Source organism: Ambystoma mexicanum, chromosome 9 (assembly GCF_040938575.1).
Source record: "Ambystoma mexicanum isolate Mex_15411 chromosome 9, UKY_AmexF1_1, whole genome shotgun sequence".
Lineage (NCBI taxonomy): Eukaryota > Metazoa > Chordata > Amphibia > Caudata > Ambystomatidae > Ambystoma > Ambystoma mexicanum.
In genome coordinates, this window is record NC_090931.1 from 1,139,529,457 (window position 1) to 1,139,552,020 (window position 22,564).

At 44.9% G+C, this 22,564-nt stretch overlaps 1 protein-coding gene across 3 annotated transcripts in view; it reads right to left on the reverse strand.

Annotated features, from left to right (window-relative positions):
• ACVR2A (activin A receptor type 2A) overlaps nt 1–17,520 on the reverse strand; it is an 853,417-nt gene extending 835,897 nt beyond the window's left edge. For 2 of the 3 annotated variants that reach the window (XM_069616514.1, XM_069616513.1), the window contains exon 1: nt 16,492–17,520. In XM_069616514.1, coding sequence (XP_069472615.1) covers nt 16,492–16,546 — 55 coding nt within the window. In that variant the 5' untranslated portion in view covers nt 16,547–17,520. The remainder of the gene's footprint in view (nt 1–16,491) is intronic. The other variant, XM_069616515.1, reaches the window with a different exon arrangement.
• Nucleotides 17,521–22,564: the final 5,044 nt, after the last annotated feature.

A 22,564-nucleotide genomic window follows, 5' to 3' on the forward strand; every position in this document is an offset into this window, starting at 1 on the left:
GGACGAGGAGTATAATAGATCAAACATAAAAAGAAATACAAAAAGGTATACATTTCCTCTCGTGCAGAAGTACGATTTTCAGCATGTTATGCAAGAGTTCCAGGTATGCGAATACAAAGCAACGTTTTAGCTCCTGTTCAAACCTTTATTATCCACTTCAGCTTACATAGATCTCGATTGAGATTTGTGATTGTATCAAACGAAATGCAAAAAACGTCCCCACTTATGGTTGATAGGGAGAAGTTGTAAAGAGAACCCGATTATGTACTCTAGCTTCACCAATAAATGTTACCCAAATGATTGACCGGTTCCATAACATTACCTCGGAACAGAGAAACGTTAGGATCTCGCCATGTGGTGAAATGTGTTAAACGGATTTGATCTGAAGTAAACACATTTCAAACTGAAAGATGGAAATTAGAAAGTCTGAAGAAAGAAACACTGAATCTTCAAATGTACAAGAGGGGATAATGCTGCGAGAATTAAATAGAAGCCTGCATTCTGTTACCACAATGTTTCTTATGGAATAGTTTTGTTGTGTTCGGTTATTCAGGAAAACAGGACTTGCAAAATCTACTCAACCACTCGCATAGTCGAGATGTTTACATGAAGGTAGAGTACCATCTATATGGTGCTCTACCTTGCTGGCGAGTATGGGATATTTAAAAAGTTAGGACATTTACTGAAACTATGTTGGCATGGAATGTCAAATAAAAAGGTTTCACTGTGCGTGGTCGGCCTCTGGGTGGCAGCAGTGCACCAAACATGAAGTGGATTTATGGTAACGTACCATTTTACAGAAAGCGCTGGTAAAATATTTTGTCACGTGTCACTGCGGTTTTCAGTGCATTTCTTAGGGTATGTAAGGTACAGGGCCTGCAGGTCTAGCTGGGTAGAGAGGATGGGTGGCTGGGAGAGTTAGTCACCGATTATAGAGTACTAGATACATTTGCACATTCGAATAGAAACGGCTATTTCGTTTTCTCATCTGTTGGTAATCAATGAGAGAACTTGGATTTTAATTTCTGTACCTTTATAAAAAAAAACTAGAATTCTGAGTATTTTGGTCATTAATCCAAAGAGAAAGATTACATTGTGTTCACACCAACAACCAGGAGAATAGATCCAAGCATCCTAGTTCTACATTTCACAAAGACGTGTTTCGTCACTCAAGAAAGAAAGAAAGAAAGAAAAAAAAAAAGGAAAAAGTTGCACATGGTGTTGCCGATTTAACCGATTGGTTTTGGTTGCCTTCGGCCCCCCAAACAGGGTTTTAGCAAGGGTTTAACGATCTCTGTAATGGCCCTTTGTTGCGAATTACCTCTTGGAATGTGCAGTGCCACAGATAGTTTTCCCCTTATGTCGAATGCCCAGTTTTTAATTCCTTTGGGATTATAATCCTTCAGGAGGTACAGTTATTGGACACTCTTTCCTTCATGGTTACACCTCTTTTACAAAAAGCGGGACATCGAAGTAATGGAAGGCTGGTTGGCAGCCTTCAGACGCAATTAAAGTAGTACAGGAATTTGGAAACACACATGGCTCTTGCGACTAGGCCAGTTTTTAACTGTCATTTCCAGTTGTCAACCTATATTGGATCCAGATTACACAAAAATGTAGACCGAGTCCCTAGCAGAAATTCTCTTCCTGGTTGGAAGAGAGTTACCCTGAAAACAAACAGCAGGATTTTTTTTTTTAGTTGTACTAGCCCCGATGATATTGACTTCACTCTGCCGAACCCTTTCTTCTATGGGGAACAGGAAATTCAGGGGCTTCTGTAGGATGCACTTGTTAGGGAGAATTTGCATAAATGCGCTAATTTCCCTTACCTAGCAACTTTGCTGGATTTCTAAGACTTTAATTTTCACCTGAAAAGAGTTTGAGCCTTTTCTTCTCCACTCTTTCATATATTTTGATGTGCGTTTTACTTTTGTGTTCTTTGGATATGGAGTTTTACACAACTCCATAGGCATCATTTTTTTCTTGTGTGTCACACAGCACCCTCAGTGCAGGGGCAGAGGGATGTCTTTTAGATTTCCCAAGGTTTAAATGCCTTCTCTGGGACTGACTACGGTCTGCCAGTGAAGGTAAAGTTAAATTGACTTCACTAGTCTTTTTAAATTGCTAGACTCAGCACCCACGGCCTAGCAGAGTGCTGGAGGGAATACCTATTGTTCCCTATGCCTAGAAAACTCATGTAGCCCCGATAGGCTACCGTTTCCTCTCATAATGGCTGGTGGCAGTGGTATTACCATGATTTCCCCGACCGCGACCCGTTTAAACACTACGGCAGCTGAAATCCACCGGAGCCATGTTTTTCAAGATGGCGTCTGAGCCATCTCTGTAAAAACAGGTTCCGATGACTTTTTTCATCATTTCTTTTTGGAAAGGTTCTTCTAGTGTTTGTCTCTGGGTGACAATCCAGGTTTGGTCCAGTTTGTTTGCCTTTGGAGGGCTTAAAAAATTAATAAATAAAAAGCCCCCCCTTTGGCACCCAAGTATCTGGGGTGGACAGGATGTGAGGGAGGTGCCCGAAACTCCCTGTGCTTAGTCTCCAAGGAGACCTGAATGCACTGACGTGAAGGGCTGGCTGACTGTCCAGCAATGACAGCCAACCTGCTGGGTGAGTGATAGCTAGGCTGGAATGAACAGGAGCAAAACTGTTTAAAGCAGGTCTCAGGGACTTGAAAGGCCGAGTCGACCACTGGAACGAAAGAACCGAAGACGTGCTGAAGGAAGACGACTGCTGCAACTCCTGGACCGTTTTGCCTGGTGAAGCCCTGCTGCAGGTCCAAATTGCCTGAAACTCCGTCAACAGAGAAGCCCTTCAAAGACGACTCCTTACCTTGAGCTGGTGGGAACCACCAACTCACAAGCCACCTGGAAACCATCTCTATACTAGCGGAATGTTCTGCGGAATGCTGTTGAAAAACCTGATAGCCAGTGAGAAGGATACCAGATTGTGGACTTAGGCACTCGCACCTTAAACAGACGTTTTTCCAAGCTTGTGACTTCTTCCCTGTGCGGTGCAGGAACCTCCAGACGGCCTCCCTCTTGTCCCCACGTCTTAGGCTCAAGAACAGCGAGATTTGCAGGAACAACTGCCTCAGCTACAGCTTTTCTTCATTCAAAAGGTACTGTGCAAATGTGGTAGAGAAATACACTTTGCAGCAGTGAAAGTTTGTGAAACTTTCCGAACTTTGGAGTCTTGTTCGCTCCTAACCCGACATACAACTCTTTTTTTGTACAAACTACTTCTAAGAACATTGGCAAAGACTTTAACTGTTTATTACCAGAACTGTGCTATCCTATCCAAGACACTGAACCATTGACTTGGCCCAGGTTATTGAATTTAATTGCCTCTTGTAGTGAGCTGAAACTATTTGCCCGCCTATGAAAGAAACTGTGTTTTGATTCTTATAACCGTCTTTCTAACCCTTTTGAAAGTTACTGAAGTGCCATTTTGCTCCCACTTCAGGGGAGCCTAACTTGAGAAACATATTGGTTTAATACTGTAGTGTATTGGTGTGTAATATTGAGCTGCTTATTACTAGTGGAATGCTTTCTAACTAAATGGGTAAATAAATGTGTATTGTTTTACCAAGAAACACGATTGTTTGAACCACTGTGATTGCAAGTCCTTTGTGTAACACCTTGTACTGCTCACATCCCTCTTGAGATAAGTCTGGCTGCTCAGCCACTGCTACCACATGACAGTGTAGTACAGGCTTGTACCAAAAGTGAGATTGTGCTTACACATGTAGTCTTAATTGTGTGTAGTGTTCCCAATGGGTACTGCATGTAATTCTGCCTAACAGCTCTGGTACCTGGGGCCTTGTTAAACTTATTTCTCAGACGATATACCTCGTTTTTACTTTGTAGTCATTCCTTCCTTTGTATAATTGCTGCAGTGGGTTTCAGTTTTTTTTTTTTTAATACAGCTTTAAGTGACCACCACTGGCTGGAACCCGAATTTCTTCTGAATTGTGCCTCCTGGGTAACAGCACCTTTTTTGAACTCTCTTATTGTGGCACCTGGTCGTAATCACGTATTACGGCATCCAAAGAACAACGCAGCAGCCTTCAATGGTTAATTTACGTCAGCTGCCTTTGCTGTGGGCCATCAGAAACATCTCCAATGGAACTGGCAAGGAGACACTTAAGATCAGTTGATGATCAAAAATGTGCTCTCTGGGACAAGCCAACTGTCAGGCAGTGAGCTTATATGCTTAGTTTTGAAACCCAAACAGCGATATAAGAACTAGAACAAATCCTACAATCAATCAAATGCTGGTCAAGGATAGCCAACACATGCTGGAAAGTCTTATTTCAAGACAGGACTGAGTTTTGGTCACTTAAATAAAAAGGTGTCAGCTAAACAACTTTACTTGCAATGCAATTCCCTATCTGAAGAGAATTGGCATTTACATTCTCGCAGAGGGCTGCCTATGACTAATTTGTGATCGTTTCATGGGCCTTAGGTCTAGTCACCCTAAGTTTCCTAGGGTCATCCAGACGAGAACCCCTTACTCACTCTGCTCAGAGGCACAGCTCCACCTCACTGATGAGGCCCAACAAGATTGAAACACGTGTCTGGGGTTGCTGTTGATACTCTTGCTCAGAAGGGAATTGCCAGAGCATTTTGGTGCTGACTGTCCATGTGGGCCGGACTCTCGAGTGGGTACCTTCCCAAAGAACAGGTCAATGGGCCGTGTTTTTTCTCGCAGAGGGGCGCCTATGACTAATTTTTTATTATACATAAATCTCTGAACCAATATACGCAACACTGACCAAAGAACAGCACATCATCGTAGTTCTGCTCCTTCATTTGCCTAAGCATAGTGTCTGCTGTGGATGAGACATTTCAGTTTCTCCTGCAAGCGTTCAGAATTAGGATAGTCCCACGTGTAGGTCAGAATCATCACAATTTAATATATTGTTAACCACAATTCTACGCGATTGAGGACAAGTAAATTATATCATAGGCACTGGCCTTTGTTGTGCAATCCAGATTTACCTAGATTGGTGGGATGATGGTGGCCATGCAGTCAATGATTTCACCTGACATAGTGCAATAAACTACTAATTGTCTATTTAGATTCCCTCTCCCACATGAGCAATCATTGCCTCGCCTTTTCTATTAGCATTATTTAGTTTATACAAACTTTAACATTTTACACAGGTGTTAGTTAAGCAGGTGTATAAATAACAAGCATCCCCAACTTCCCTCTTAGACAGTTCTCTCCTATTACAATATTTTGCTGATGGATTCTAGTTCCACATCACCTCAAGAAAAAAACATGGTAATCTCAATACGATCTAAGCATACATCCCCAGATCTTCAACTGGATGACAAGCAGGAGCCAAAGCCTTAATGACGGAATTAACCAAGAATCTTATTGAGCATGCTAATTGACACCCCTGCCCTTCCAATAGTAGGAGTAGCCCCTACGAACGCTGCTAGAAGTAAGGGGTGGGACACCTTCGGCATCACCATGTCCTTCAAACCCGGGTAAACAATCTACAAAAGAGTCAAATTCCACATTCACCTACCTAATAAAACTAAACTACACCTGGAGGTGCGAACAACATCTAAGTCGGGTCATTGTGAGAAATTGCCATCTGATAAGTGTGTAGATTCCCTGGCTTTTTTCATTTGTATTAAATACAAGTATGGGCAATTCTAGCTCAGTCAGTGTGTTAATCAGACCCCCCCTTTCATAAAGCTCCATGACAAAAGTTGCAAGTCTCCTGATCTGCAGCATCTGCTCTCCAGTGGCACAGATCAGGTTCAAAGGACACATGTGCCCGTTTAACAGCTTCTGCGACAGCAAAGTCACTGGAGTGAAGAGTTTGCACTTAAGTCTGCATCTCTGATGCAAAACCACACCAACCGCCTGGTGGCGGTGCAATCTTGAAAAATAAACTATTCTTGGGTTTGGTACAGTGACTGGTAGTTCACAATTATTAAAGCTACATATGATTTGTAGCATACACATCAACACTTTGAGACCAGCTGTTGAAGGGTTGTTGCATTCTAGTTACACAGCATGTTCCTGCTCAGCCAGCAGGGCAACAGGTCTCTCCGATTTGATAACACCTCTCCAGCCCAGGAAACTCATCAGAGCTTAGGGGAAGCAAGCCTGAAAGGATAAACCCTAAACAAAAGTACAAGCTTCATATCAGCTGTTGCACTCCAAAGAGCGTTTGCTGCTGTGGGGTTGGGAGGGTGGCAGAGTTAATGCAGTCAGGGGGAGATCAGCAGATTTGGGGGACAGGTTCCTCAATCTTGCTTTTCTCTGGACTTCTCATTCCTTCCTGTCGTCTACACTTCCTACAGTGCAAAGCACTTTGGATGTGATGCAATAAGACAAATACCATGTGTTACCTTAACAGGGATTGGGCCCCTTAAAACGAGTATTATTCTACCTTCACCGAAGCCCCTGTGCCTTTATAAGGAAAGGGGCACCTTCCCATTCTGCGATTCACTTAGTTTCAAGGACATCAGAAAAAATTCCTCTGGAGAGAGCAGTTTCCTCCAAAGGCCACTGCCAGGAGGTGAAGGCAGGCGCTCCAAGCCAAAGGCAAGCTCTGTCCCATATAATGGCCAGGGAACACTGGGGGGGGGGTGACTGATGTTAGAGCGAGACCTGCATAGTGCACTGGTACCCTGGAGGTGAACGATTCCTGCATATGTCAGCTAGCACTCCGGACTTGGAGTGAAGAGGAAAAAGACAGCTCTTATCAGAGACCCTGGATTGGTACTCGCAGCACCCAGAGTCAAAGAGCAGCTGGAATCCGGTTCACACAGCTTGAACGGGGTTGACGCTATAAGAACTGACAGAATATCACTGTTCGCACAGCTTTGAACTTTGTTTCACACCCTGCATGCCCCCGATTGAACAGCTTTGAAACGTATTCGAACTGTATTCAACAACCTTTGAAATGACAGGTCACACAGTGACAGTGCTTTTTTGGAACTTTGTTCACATCTTAGAACCACTACTACCGCCAAAAACAACACACACGCCTGGTTTGATGCGGTTGCACCAGGCCAGAAAGAGACTATAGTACTGTTTAGAGGCTCAGTCCACCCAGGTGCTCTTGGGACAAAATCAGCCACCCTTTTGGACCTTTTTCTACCTAGACATATCCTTTTAAAAAAAAAAAAAAAAAAAGGAACATTGTTGCAATTTCTTGCTCTTCGCCACTGCTACATTTCCAATAGCGCCTTCATCTCAATGTTCTGCACATTTAGTGTTTTTTACTAGTTGCATGATCGATTTAAATTATATCTAGGTTTATAGACCTTTAATTTGACGTGCTTTTATTTTGGAACTGTTGCACTATTGCTGTTTGGGTTGCTATGGTAACTCACCCCTCTTCTAAGAGTATACCCTTCCCTTGACTCACGTTATCACAAAAGGTGGAGGTACATCTCTAGGATGTGCCCATTTTATCACTTATGAGTGGGATCACTGTATGTTTGTAGAGGTCTGAGTCAACTCCTGAAGAGCTGAGGTAATTTTTTTTATTTAAACATGTTACATAGTTTTACAAAATGGACAACTTTTCAACACGCAAGAGAATAAAAAGGAATTCGCCCAATCCTAGAAAGGAAAATCCCATTAATACCTTGCCAACCAGAGTTATTCGTTCCCAAATACTCGCACCCTTTACAATTTACATAAAGACCATTCAAAATTGATGTCAACTAGTCAACTTTCTCCACATAATTGTAAAAAAGATAATACAGGATTATTGCCATTCATTTAAAGCGTCAAATTCCGGTAGGCCGACAGGCACCCGTCCTTAATGTCGCTACTGCTTCACAGCTCATTAAGATATGTTTTGCAGTTAAAGCTGAGGTCCACACAGAGTATACAGTAACGAAGAGACTGCGAAATGGTAAACCAAGCTACAGTTATTTCAAGTCTTAACTACATTCATTAGTAGTCCCATACAGAGGGAGTTAACCACAAACTGATGTATTCATTCATGGTGACGCTCCTATGATGGGATATATTTGTGTAATAAAAAGGCGCAGTTACTCTTCCCAGAGAGCTTTGCAATCTGCTGGTCGTGGTAGCTTTGGAAAATAGATTTCATAATGAGTTTATGTCTGTGGTATCCCAAAGGACAGCCCAATGGCAGAGTATGCCAGCGATGCACCACCGCAGTAATGTTGGCAATACTACTATTATGCATGAAGTTTGCTAGCCAGTTCCCAATCAGTATTAAGACATGATAACTGGAATATCGCATTGCATGAGGGCATATTAAATTCGAAGCAAATCAAATCCACCGAGGCACACACTGGCAATTTAAAATTTCTTCAGGAGTACTTATTTAGATTGGGTATGTTACCAAACGCCCAGTTTTCAGCTCCATACATGAGAAGCTGAAGGATCTTTGCCGTGTATAATTGAACCAAGATCCCTAAAGAATAACCCCCTCCTCTGCGGGCAAGCTTAGCCAAACCACCCATGACCTGGGTACATTTTCGCTCAAGAAGTCAATGTGTCAGGCACCTAATAAATTCTTCTCAGACACGCACCTAGATGTTTATATTCCTTTACCACCTACAAATTATTCCCGTCCAACCACCAATTTAGATATTGAGCCTTGCCATAAGGCAGGGTAAAAACCATAACCTGGGTTTTATTAAGGTTTACTGCCAAGGAATTCATGTCAGAATTCCTCGAGTTGGTTTAAAGCTGCCTGAAGTACAGCATGGGCGAGATCTAACAGGACTAGATCATCTGCATACCCCATCCACTGGAGCGGAAAATTCCCCAGTTTCGGTGGTATATAGATGGGTTACTGAGGGCCATTCCCATATCTGCCAAGTACAAATTCTAAAGCAGGGGTGCAAGAATGCACCCCTGTTGAAGTCGCTGGTAAATTGGGATCCAAGATGACATCCTACCATATTTGTTGAACCGGACTTTACCTATAGTCCTATCGTGGAATGCAATTGTCATAGCAAGTAGCGCAGCAGCGATGTTCCAATTGACAAGTTTATTCCAAAGCCTGGACCCATTAACAGAGTCGAAGGCAGAGCTATAGTCGATAAATGCTATGTACACTGTCCTCCGTCAAATAATCCAAGCTTGTTGGATGGTTGCTGACAAGGCGAGACAGTTGATCGTCATACACAAGCCCTTCTGGAAAACGGTCCAATTAAAAATGGAATGAAACTGGAGCTTATAGCCCCGTTCCACAATTCATCGAGCAATAAGCGATAGCATTTTTGATGGAGCATCCAACATCGCTAACAAGCGATAATTGCTAGGGTCAGTATGACTGCCCTTTTTTCAAATGGGCAGGATGATACAGTCAAACCAAGACGAAGGGAAGACTGGCTCTTCCACTAGATTGGAGCTAGCCAAATTAGTAGGGTGCGATTTAATCAAGGTACTACAGACCATCAGGGCCCGGAGCTCTAGATGATTTACTTCTCCCAATCAGCTTTAAAATATCGGCAGGGCATTTTGAATTCACCCATTTATCCGAGGAGGAATTCACAAAAGGGGAAGCCATGCAGCCCTTCCCCAAGGATCTACAGATGTTATCAACCCACTCCAATTCCGGGATGCCAATTACATCACGAGTCACTGGGATACCACCCTCAATGGTCTCCAAGAACTGGTGAGCATCGTTAGTTAATGAGCAATTCATACCTACGTTGTCTCAACCATTTGTGATTGTTTCTTTTGGCCTGGTTGACTTGCAAAGCAAATTCAAAAGGGCTCCATGTCATACATGGTAGCTCCCAGAGAGAGGAACGCAGTTTTCCTCCTCTTGACAATTAACTCAAACAAATGTTCATGTGGTCTCCCGGGAACTCACTCGGGCATTACTATTTCTTTTAACAAAGGTCTTTGATATAATTGCCTGGATGAAAACACCAAAGTCCTTAATGGCATCAGCCGCGCAGGAGTTGGAGGTTTCAAACAACCTTTCCTCAAGTTAGAATTCTCTCAACTCCCATCATATTTCAAAGGCAGTGGGGAAATACAACAGTTCAACCAGGATGGAGACACGATCACTCTAGTCTATGGATCGCGCCTATATAGTTTACCAAAGTACAGGAGTTAGCCACAAAGACAAAATCCAAAAAGACAAAATCCAAAAGGACTACAGGCTTTTTGTCCGATACGGGTGTATTGAGGGGGGAGATCCGACAGAAAGTATCCATTAATGATCTTCAATCCAAAGGAATAGAGGTTTGCCCACTCGAGGCCCCTCTTGTAGAAACATGAGCGCAAGTCCTTGTCCGCCAAATCAGGCAAAGACAAAGCATCTCAATCGAGGGGGCCAATTCCCTCAGAATTCTAGAATTGAAATACCCAAATATTATACACGGGAGACATCCGATTTGATGATAAAGTAATGCCTCCCATTTCAGACACTAACGAATCATGTGGTGACCTGTAGGGAGGATCATATACATTCACTATAAGTAGTTTGTTAAAGCCCTCTCCAACTGGACCAGCTGGGCTTGTGATTTTTTCGCACTAATAAGTTGGGAGAATTTAAAGCTATTTCCACTATGGATAGGGGAATTTTTAACAGCTAGATGACCAATTTGCTAGTAAGGTGGTCTCATGGAAAGCCACCACAGAACAGTCATCAATTTGCTCCATCAGGCCACCACCCTCTAGCAGGTGATGGAATCCACGGGTGTTACAACTAATAGTCCGAGCCTGGGGGCTGTAGTAGGAGCTGAAGGCCCAGTCTCCCATGCTGGGCCTCCAGCTTGGCCAGCCGAGCCAAATGGGATTCTGCCTCCCCCCCCCCGTATACTCCCTAGTCCCAGCAGCAAATGGCAAGCTTGGGGCAATAGGACATGTCACCTGGTCCAGCAACATTGGGTGTCCCCGGCACACTTTGCCAGGCAAAATCTCTTGCCATACTCCGTTTCCACTAAAGCACATTCACAGCCCATAAGACCAAAAGAACCCACATGTTCCAATACATACCACAAAGTACTATTTGCAACAACAAAAAAATACAATTGAAGTACTTGTTCACAAATGTGTGCATCATTACTCTGAATATATTGCAACGGGATAATGGCATGGAACAAATCCAGTTTGTGGGCACGGTTCAGTACAAGGCCATCATCGCAAGAGGCGCTCTGGATCTGAAGGGTCTTGGATGTTACTCTGCTTTTAGTGAGCCGCACCCCCAAACAGTTTTCTGCGCTGATGACAGGTGGCCGACTATCGGATCCCCCGATCCCCCAATAGGTAGCTGGGCAACAGCCACATCAGAGTTACTAATTACAGTGGGAGGGGGACCAAACCCCCATTCAGTCTGAGCAAACTCGTCAGTTGTAATAGTGGCTAGCTCTGGTCGATTATCAAACAGATTCCAGGTTGATGTCAAGATCCAATCCCTCCTTGTCAGGGGCAAGCCCCGATTGCAATGTTAGAGGAAAACAGGCGTTTTTCTTCTTATTCAGGATGGAGCCTTTGAAGATTTCCTCAATGAAGACTTCTTTGGAGCACTGATGTTCATGCATCCCAAAGTTGGGGCGTACAAGGTGGAATTAGTCTGGTCACCATCCAGACAAAATGTCGAAATTTCTGCGGGTTCCCCTGAATAAACTGCACAATTAGTCAATGATAGAAACCCCTTGTTCACATTTAAAGTTGGATCCAAAATGTGGCTAGATGGAACATGGGGTAAAGTGGGCAGCTGGTACTCTCACACGGGCCTTGCCAGGCACATACTCTTTCCTCAATAGTTTTTTTAGCAGCCAATGGTTCATACATCAATGCATTTTAATAAGTTTGTGCTGTTGACCTTGCCTGCCAGCCACTGGTAAACGGTCCATGAGGATTTCAACCAGCGCCTCCAGACCGTTTTTCAAGTTCAGACAAAGCAAGGGATGATTTGAGGATAACTGCTCAGAAAAGGAAGTAGTTGAGGAAGATAGTAAAGAGGAGGCGATAAGGGTGCAAAGTTCTGCAATAGTTGACGTCTGTGTGTCGAAAAGGCTATAGAGGATATTCACCATAGCCTTAGTCTTTGTTAGTTGATCACATTGAACATCCAACTTCCTCATAATACTTCACTTTTGTTAGCATTAACAGTTTCTCCAGGATATTGAACAGCACTACAGACGATCTGCTTTCATTCAACACATCTGGAGAGTTTGGAAAAGATGGCTACGGGAGGCCATTAGAGCACAGTAATTCTACAGGGTGTAGATCATTCGTGGGTAACGTGTGCCTGAGCAGTAATGGTATCTCATTATCTAGGTTGAATTTGCACGCCTCAGGGTCACGATTTATCAATGGAGCCAACACTGCAATTTCCGGCACTTTCTCCATGCCGGCTTTGTTCTGTGCTGCCCATTTTCTTTTAGAGGGTTATAGCCCTCTTGCCGCGTGTCAAAGAACACAGTGCTGCAAATGGAAAGAAGCGGCATCTATCTGGTGAACCGAAATATTGGTAAGGGCATTTACCACTATCGTTTTAGATCCCAGGCAAGCAAGTGATTAAAACTCCTCAAAGAGGTCCTCATGGCAAGACACGCTGGCAAGTTCTGTGGGGATCCCGTTGCTGGAGGTGGGAAAGTAATCAGTAATTTTCTTATTGCCCGTGGACCTTTGGGACAAAGAGGGAGGTATCGGGGGAGGCAGCCCGTCCGCCAGCAACTGCTGCGTACTGCGCTGGTTTTGTTATGGTACTCCTCCAAACCAGTGGAAACAGCAGACAGACTCCCAGTCAGGACTCCAGGCTCTCAGAAGTACACACTGCCACAGAATCCCCCCCACACCCCCTCCCCCAAGTAAGTTTTTCACAATTGGTGTACTCCCCATCTAGACTACTATAGCCTACTCAGAGACCCTAAGAAAGACTTCAAATTGTTAAGAACCATGCAAACAGAATTATTCAGGGGACACGACAGGCTCACAAATCTACCTCACATGGCTGTACTTTCAAGATACTACATCTCATTCATAAAATATATGGCCAAAGCACAGCAGGCATACTTTTCATACCCTAGTCCTCGCACCAAGAACCCGATATTGCCAACTGTCATCTCCGATCACAGGTTATGAATTTGTCAGTAGGTTCTGCGTTTAGCCTAGTAAAACTTGGAAGCCTTTACCCAATGGGTATCAGGAGCTACTTTTCACTTCCACGCCAACTGACGTACTGAACATCTATGTAATATTAATTCTGCAGGTTTGGGAATGTGCTTCAAGGAGAACAAAGGATACGTCTGGGGGACATGTAAGCATAATAGATGATATATTGGACAAGAAAAGCTAGTCTGAATCTCATGTGGCAATCAGGTGTGCTGTGCGCTATGTACTATAGGCCCTGCTTCCCCAAGGGTGCCTACTGGATGATACCCGATACCCAGGAGTTGGTTTTAGTGCATGTTCAATCAAACCTTCATTTGAACCCCATTAAACAGGAAGCATGCACTGTAGCAAAAAACAAAAATGCAATTGGGGCCCTTTTATGGAATTACTCCTGGATGCCCGACTGGTGCAGCAATCACTAACAAAACAAACATTTGAAAGCCCAGCTGTCATCTAAATAACGCAGGTCACCGGGGCCTAGGTAAACATGATAAAGGACTACAAAACAGGCAATGATGCTCCCACCCAACAGCCCTGCTCCCCTTCAGGAACCTAGTCTTCTACATTCTCCTTTATCCCTGGTTGTGTTTTTTCATGTTGTCAGCATTATGCTCTGACCTTGAAGCCCACCTTCTTGCGAGTCACGATAGGTCTCCCTACCTCGGTGAGTGAGCCCTTCAACCTCTGCCCAATTTTACTTTGAAGCTGCTTGCCGCAATGTAGTGCTACACAAAAAATGCCCACGCAGCTTAAAAATTGATGCGTACCTGGTCAAAAAAGTAACGGAAAACAAAAACGATGTTACATTAATCGGTGTACCATTGCGCTAGTCACCTCGAAAGGCATTAACCACTCGTGTCAATTTACTACAATGAAAACACGGCCGTCACAAAAAAAAAAAAACTGGCAGCTGTCGTACTACCACCCCATACTGGTCGAGTCAATGGGCCCATGTGTTGGCAACTCCAAGAGAAATATGCAAATAGGACGGTTGGGGGGGCGAAAGAATCCATTATAACAATGTGATCAAGGGCGCTTTAACGACGTTAATAGCGGGAGGCCCAAGAAACCCGCACCTTAAAGTTGGAACTGAAATAATCCTTTTAGATGAATGTAGGTATCGACCGAGTTACACAAAAAAAAAAAAAAAATCCGCCCCTTGCAAAAGTTTAAAAACGAATACAATAGCAAGGTGGGATGACAAATACTTGCAGTTTTTTTTTAATGCACATATATCCGGTTAAAAAAAAAGCTAGATTAAAATATTAAAAGATCGCTAATTAAATGTCACTAAAGACTCAAATCTTTCCCGACTATAATCGGCCTGAATAACGATCGTGTCTGCGAGCGTCGATGTCCCAAAAGTTGTGCAAACAACATTACTCTCTGTACAATAAGTGTGTATGAGAAAAAACTCAGTACAACACGCTTTGAGCTGTCGTATTCGTAATCAAAAGCACGACAACAAATGGTGCAGCTGAGAAAACCATGACTTTCCTCCATCACGTCCACCAAACAAAACATGATTAGCATAAAAGATTACATTTCTTCAGTCCGACTAAGGGAAGGCAACGCCCTCGTGGGCACGAGTCACAGTGGTAGTAGTCACTATATAGTAATTGACTCGTTGCCAACACCGGGGACTGTCAAAATGTCAACTTTTCCAACGCAAACATTCAAACAAGGTATGCTGGTGGGGAACGGAGCAATAAGACAATCGCAGACCCAGATTGCAGTAGAAAAGGGAGTGCAGGGATGGGTATATGTACTAGATTAGTCAGGGAAGCGTTTATCATGTGCGCTGAAAATATTCTACCATATGTGTAATGTAAGGTAGGTTTACTAAACTAAATTTTGCCGCGGCAAAACCGCAGCTGCGAGTTTTGAATCGTGTTGCGATGACTTCTCCAATGCCCCTTACAATAATCAAACCCGAACTTTGGAAAAGCCTGTAATTAACGGCAATTTTAACCTGGTTAACGTGACATGTTCGTCTGTCCCAGATTAGAATGAAAACCGAGGCCAAGTGACCTGAAAACCTATAACCGGAGTCCAGTGACTGAGCGAATACATTTAGATAGTAACCATGTCATCCACCGATTGAAAACGCTACATATCTAAATCAATTTTCAAGAAGGAGGCGGCAACAGTGTATACAAATACATATTCTATGGCAATTGGTTTACAATTTAACAAAGTTTAATTCCAGATATCGTAGAAGAGACAATGCTTGAAATCCATACTTAGTCGAAGTTACTGAGTATCGAGTTACTTAAAAAGCACCAAACATATTAATTACTGTAGCTCCTTCGATTAACGGGCAACGTTACAGTGGGGCAAGTCCTGGGCAATGTTCTCCATTTCAAAGCACGCCATCTCTACGTCAAATAATCAATATCTCCACAGACAGGCAGAAGACAAGACTCCATTTACTAACCACATCAAAATGTCCCCAAGAAGCAGTCTCGGGAGGAAATCTGACTAGATAACAAGCAACCAAGCGGGGGTGAGGGTCACAAAAAAAAGCATTCAAGACTGCGTCAGCCACGAATTCCCATGGTGGAAAAGAATCAAATACTTTGGATGTCACTTTTAAAAAACAGAACAAACGACAACGCAAGGTGTTAGTGTTACCAATTTCGCCTTGGTGGCTGCGGCAAAGAAATTGTAATCAACCTACAATGTATGTGTCACCCAGGAAGCCATGTCCACTGCCATGTGCAAGGCTGACTTTTTGGACCTTTAGCCACAGTTCGCTAAGGTACATCTATCATCTCTAGGAAAGGGTGCCAGAACTCATGCTGGCCATGTGCACGGACAGGCATAGGATGGCCAGCACTGAAGAGACCTGTGGTCTGAACTGCCAGGTAAGACAACACCCCTGTTCAAACATGCAACACAAATCAAACATTAACCGACAAAAATGACAAGAAAACTGCAGACTGAAAACCCTGAGACAGTAACCGGGGAGTCAAAATGCGCTTAACGCGTCCCATTGATGTGGCAAACGTCCTTATTCATTTACCGTTCAGTATTACACGATTGATATGCACGTAAAGCAAACGTTAGTTCTTAGCCGTGCTTTTCCAGCCCATTATTGGAGGTCTACACCGACAGAAGCATATGAAAAGTAATGCAAGGAGACAGAAGAAACATTGGGTGGATCTCGCTCTGTCCTGCTGAGTCCTTCTAAACTCACTACTACTTCCACGTGCGAGATGACCTACAACGCTGGAGCTCTTCTCGGGTATAGTATAGGACGAGGCATGATACACAGTTGCTTCTTTCCACATGAAACAGTTAATAGCGTGTTCAGACCATTAATAAAAACATTTAAAAAAACACGAGGTGAGCGAGGGGCTTCCCACCTTGGCCAGACTTACCAGAGGAGCAGGAGATGAGAAACACCGCGAACGCCAGTTTAGTGGCGGCTCCCATTTTCAGACACCTCTCAGGGTATCCCCCAGTGTTAATCCAGATCTTAACTGCCCCAGAAAAAACAAAAACAAAAATACGTATACACAATGTCAACTGTTATAGAGCCAGGTGAAGAAGCACATTTGGAACAAACGGGGCGAATTTCCAACCAGTAAATAGTGATCCTGGTGCAGAGGCAGGACCTCTATGGAGGGCACGTGCGGTGGTGCGGCAATTGCAACAACACACTGGGTCTGAGATAATGGATCCTAGTTTTGGAGATCCCACCGGCCCGAACTTCAAGGACTACACCCGGCGGCTGCAGGAGGGGGCGGGTCAGCTGTCAGTGAGGCGGCTCCGAGACATCGCCTGCCTCGGGTTCCCCTCCCGTGCCTCGGTCGTAAAGAGCAATGCCCTCAGTGGTTGGGCACGGTTAAAGTAATAAATGTGAGGGTTTCGCTGGATGCTGCCAATGGTGCGCTAAATCCTTCCCAAAAGGCTCCCGTCCGTGTCCACCTCCAGGGCAACTGCGACAGGGGCCGACAGGAGAACTCGCCGCTGCATTCTGCTCCCTCCACGTTCAATGCTGCCCCGCTGCACCCAGAGGACCGATCACATCCATTCAACAAGCCTGCAGTGCAGCCACCGCCTCTCCCACAGGAAGACTGGCAACGCCGCGCGGAAACCACACCAGCAGCTGCGACGGGAACACACTGCTGTCCGGCACCCTCTGCCCACCTCACTCAGCCTGCCACTTCCAGCAACACGCTCCCGGGCATGGGGCAGCCACCGTGCTCTGCGGTTCATGGGACAAGCTTCCGCCAGCTTCGGGCCAAGGGGACAAAAAAACACGGGCTGTAAAACCCTTTCTCTTCGGGTCTTGAATCTGAGTGGGCGTCCGCGGCGTCCCTTTCAATACCATATCTACCCATTCAGCCGCACGAAGCCTCGGCCCAAGATGGCGGCGCGAACGAATTGTTTTTGTTTTCCCCACCACCGCCTCCTCCCTCCCGTCCCCCCTCCCCAACACTCCGCTCTTTACCTCCACCCCCCCTGCCGTCGCGCGACTCATCTGTAACCTGAGAATCTGCACCTTTTTTGATGGACACAAGCCCAGCCAATCAGGCAAGTGAAATTGAAACAGAATGGGCTACGCCACTAAACGAATGACTAATCGGACTACGGGGCGTAAAAATGGGGCGGGGAATGACAGCTCTGGGACACTTTGGAGGAGGAGGTTGGAATGTTGGAGCCGTCGGACTTTCCTTGAGTAGGCGGAGTTTTCGATGTATTTAACCAATCGTGTCAGTCCTGCGGGCACTGAGTTTTGACATGGAATGACAACTACCCAATCACAGATTAGCAGGCGAAGAAGGACTACAATCTTTCCTCCCACCAACATGATTTAGTTGATGTCCATCTTGGAAGGGGAAAGAGCGTGGACCACGGCTTCTGCGTGTCTTTGCAATGTAGTAAAAATACTATCAGATTATTCATAACTAAAAGCATGATATACGCACACGAAATGTATCTCTGGAAGAGTTGCCTTGAAATACTTAACCTTAATTAGAATCCGAAAGCAATTGTTAAGGGGCTCGAACTGTAAGCAATATTGTGAGGTAATCAAAAGTTACATTTACCCTCTGATCAGAAAACGTTCCAACAATTAAGAAAGCTGCGATCCATAAGCTTACTTTCCTGGGCCATGGGCCGTAACTGAGTTATTTGGTTAAGTGAAGCATAAGGTTTTGTGAAGTACGTTCGCCACCCTTACATACTTGCCAACATTCAGTAACCAAAAAGATGTGGGGTTTGGCAAGTTTCAAAAATAATTTGCGTAACAATGACATCACAGGAAAATACAAAACCTACATTGTTGGCACCATTGAAGCATTCTAAAATACACAATCCATCAAACAGCATGTGAAGATGTGGATGAGCCTACAACATGCTCCGTCTCGCCAATCAGTGATCTCTTTCAAATAAGGGATGGACGCAGGGAGGATCAATCAAACACGTCCTTATTGAATGAACACTTCTCAGGAACTGCCCGAGCTTAAACACATCTCGCTCCTCCCCTTCCTGTTGCCCCGTGTTCCTCTCCACGTGACACGTTGGTGACAACATCACCCCCCCTCCCCCGATACTAAACATAACGTTCAGAATCATGGCATCTCCTCAATGAGACGATGTGGTTTTCTTCGAGTCCTTTGCGGCCTCCCGCTATTTCTCTCACTCAATTCCTGCGATAGCCAACGTGGCTCATCTGTGCCAGAATCCTCCATGTCTGCTTTGTAAGGTGCATCTCTTTCCCATGTATCTCTTGGTGTGCAAGGCTCAATTAGGGGTATGATCCCTGGCAGTCTTCTGAAGTGAGAGCTGTTTCTTGTCATGACACGGGTACTGCCTTCAGCCATGATGAGGGACCCTTTTCTTTGGTTTATGGTGAGGGGTTCTTCATTGAAAGCCGCCATGTTCTTGCAGATTTGTGGCTGTCTTGCAATGACAATGTCTCCTGGTTCTAAAGCATTCTCTTCGGCCCTTCTTCTCTTGTCAGCCGTTTCTTTCATGTCCATTTTCCGTGATGCATCCTGCTGTCTCATTTCGGCGTCACCTTTGTACCTTTCCTCTTCCAGACCTATGTGAGGTAGTCTGGTTCTTACATTTCTTCCGAACATGACTTCCGATGGCGATTTGCCTGTGGTACTGTATGGGGTGTTGCGATAGTCCCTCATTAATTGACACAGTAGTTTTTCCACTGATTCTCCAGTCAGGCGAGATATCTGCGTGGCGCGCTTAATGTTGCCCATGAATCGTTCAACTGTACCATTTGCTTGGGGACACAACAGTATTACCTTGCGGTGATGGAAACCCATGTATTCTGCGAAGTTTCTGAAGTCTTGTCCCGTAAACGGTGGCCCATTGTCTGATTTTAATACTTTTGGAATGCCATATGTGGCAAACATCCGATCCAGCGCAGGGATGGTATGATGCGCCGCCGTGGATGGTACGATTTGCACATCAGGGAATCTCGAATATTCATCAATGGCTACAAGGATGTATTCGCCTCCTTCCAGAGGGCCATAGTGATCTACTGCAATTTCTTCCCAGGTCCCTTCAGGTAATTCAGTCATTCTTAGCGGTTCTGGTCTGGTCTGAGGGTTAAGGACCACAGAAGTGGGGTAGTTCTTGAGCAGTTCTTGAGCAGTTCTTCCATCTGGGTATCCAATTGAGGGAACCACACTCTTTGCCGCAACATCCTTTTTGTAGACATTATCCCTCAGTGTCCTTCGTGTGCAAGCTCAAGGACTTTTTTTCTCAGGGTCTAGGGAATTACTAATTTTGTTCCCTTAAGTAGCAATCCTTCCTCTGTTTTGGCGTGTTCCTCTTTTACAGCCAGTAGACATGTGATGTCTTGATTGGTTTCATTTCCAATATTCTCCTTGAGTTGCTTTGCATGCTTCCACCGACCCGTCTCAAGGCATCTCATGATGATCTGTATTGCTTGGATTCTCTGGTGATTTGTTCCATGTCCAAACCTTGCGGGGCATTTTCTTGGACCACATACATTATGTATTGGTCCGCTATGGATGGGTCTGGGCTGCAATCTTGAGTGGGGTGTCGCGAAAAGGAAGTCCGCTGGATTTTGTTCTTTCCCTGGCCGATGAATGATGTCAAAGTGGTAGTCCTGCAGTCTTAAGGCCCAACAAGCTATCCTAGGAGGCATTTTGGCCTGAGCGTTGCCGTAAATGAACAGTAGCGCCTGGTGGTCCGTGACTATTGTGAAAGGTTTCCCATAGAGAAATAGATGGAAGTGCTCACATGCCCAAACCACAGCCAAACCTTCCTTTTCAGCTTGTGAGTAAGCTTGCTCAGTTTTTGATAAGCTGCGACTTGCATAGGATACTACATGTATGGCTTGACCATCTTTGCGATCAAGTTGAGTTAAAATGGCCCCAAGTCCAACTGGGCTTGCATCCACAATTAGTTCTGTGTGCCGCTGTGGATCGAAATACGCCATGTTCTTGGCATCCGCGATGCGATTTTTGATGACTTGGAATGCTTGTTGGCACTCGTCGGACCACCTGAATTCTGCATTGGTTTTGGTGAGGTCTCTCAGGGGTGCACTGACCGATGCAAAGTCATAACTTGGTATGCCTAGAAATGATCGCAGATCGGTGACAGAATTTGGTGGTGTAGTGTTTGTGAGGGCACAAACCTTCTCGGGATCCGGTGTCATTCCACTTTCAGAGAAGATGTGCCCGAAGAATCTTAGTGTTGTCTTCCTAAATTCGCATTTGTCTTTGTTAAGAGTGAGGTGCGCTTCCTCCAGTGCCATGCAAACCCGCGTGAGTGTATCATCGTGCTGTTCTTGAGTTTGCCCAAACACTAAGATGTCATCGCTATAGTTCAGACAATTTGGCACAAGTTTGATGATGTTATGGATTTCTGACTGAAAAATTTCCGCGGCTGAAGAGACTCCGAAGCTGAGTCTCTTGTATCTCTAGAGACTCAGGTGAGTAGCAAATGTGGTGATGTACCTGGATCTTTTGTGGAGTTCTAATTGATGGTACCCTTTATTGAGATCCAGTTTCGAAAAGACAGTGGCTCCATTGAGCAGATGAACCATATCCGTGATTCTGGGAGATTGATGACGTTCTCTCAAAATTGCTTCGTTTGGCTTTCGCATGTCCACACAAATGCGGATGTCTGAAGAGTCTTTCTTTGGTGTGGGTACTATGGGGACACCCACGAAGTGGGGCCTTCTGCGGGTTCAATTATGCCTGCCTCTAGAAGTTTGATCAGTTCATTTTCTACCTGCTTTTGTATGTTCATAGGAATTCCCCGATAGTGCTGTGCTACGGGCGGGACGTTTTTGTCTATGTGTAGTTCAATCTGTCTGTCCTTCAATTTTCCTAGTCCTTTGAACAGTGCAGGGAAAACTTGGGCAATGTTTGCCGTGCGATCCAAATGTTTGTGCATCATGAGTCTGTACAGAACATGTATTAGTCCCATGTTGACTGCAGCTTTGTAGCTAATAATGCATCCACTGTCTGTGGCGGCTTCTAGAACGTGCATGGGTATTTCTTTTTGTGTGATCTTTGTATCTACATGATGCCATGAAGAAGCCTTTGCACGCTAGGGGTGTCTTGGAGCCGTATGGAATGATGAGCGCTCTGGCTGGCTGCAGACATGGTGCATTTGGTATGTTGTTGTATACCTCCTCACTGACCACATTGACCGTGGCTCCCGTGTCCACCACAAATTCAGCAGCCACTTTGTTGACTTGTATTATGAGCATGGGGCTGTTCTCTTTCGCGGTGGGGTTCCCTAGTGCATATAGGTAGCCTTTCACCCGTGGTTTTCCTTTTCTTGGTTTCATTTCATTCCTAGGGTTGTCCTCTGAAGAGGCGCTGGAGACACTGTCTGACTGTGACTGTTCCACCAAGCATGTGACGTATCTCTGAGGACGCCTCCTTCGCCCTGAGGATGCAGACTTGTTTTTTCTCCATTCTTGTGTTGCTCTTGTTTGTCTTCGGTCTGATGGTTCTTCCCTGCTTCTGCGGCGTGTCGAGTCATTCTGGTGGTGTGAGTCGCGACTGGGGCTTGGACATCTCGACTCTCTTTCTGGTGTGGAATGTCTGTTTCTTCCACTACCCCGCATTTTGCTGCGATATATGAAGCATACAGCCTTGTAATGGTTTCCCCCCCACATGCAGAGCAAATTTGACCCATGGCGGGGCACGCGCCCTCATGTGGGTATTCATGCCCACAACGATAACAGAATGGATATGTGTTCCCTTTTGAGGTGTTCTCAAGTTTGTGCACACTCTAAAGCTTCCCGTGGGCGATGGTGATGCCATCAAGACCTTCCACTTGTGCTGTGAGTGCCGCCTCTGATCGGGCCAGGCGTAGGATCTCTTCAAGACTTCGTGGCTTTTGCAATAGTCGTCTCCTGAAATCACCGCTTTCACACCCCACTATGATTTGGGTGTGAAGCGCCTCCTCATTTGAATATTTGTTGAAGTCCCAGTGTTT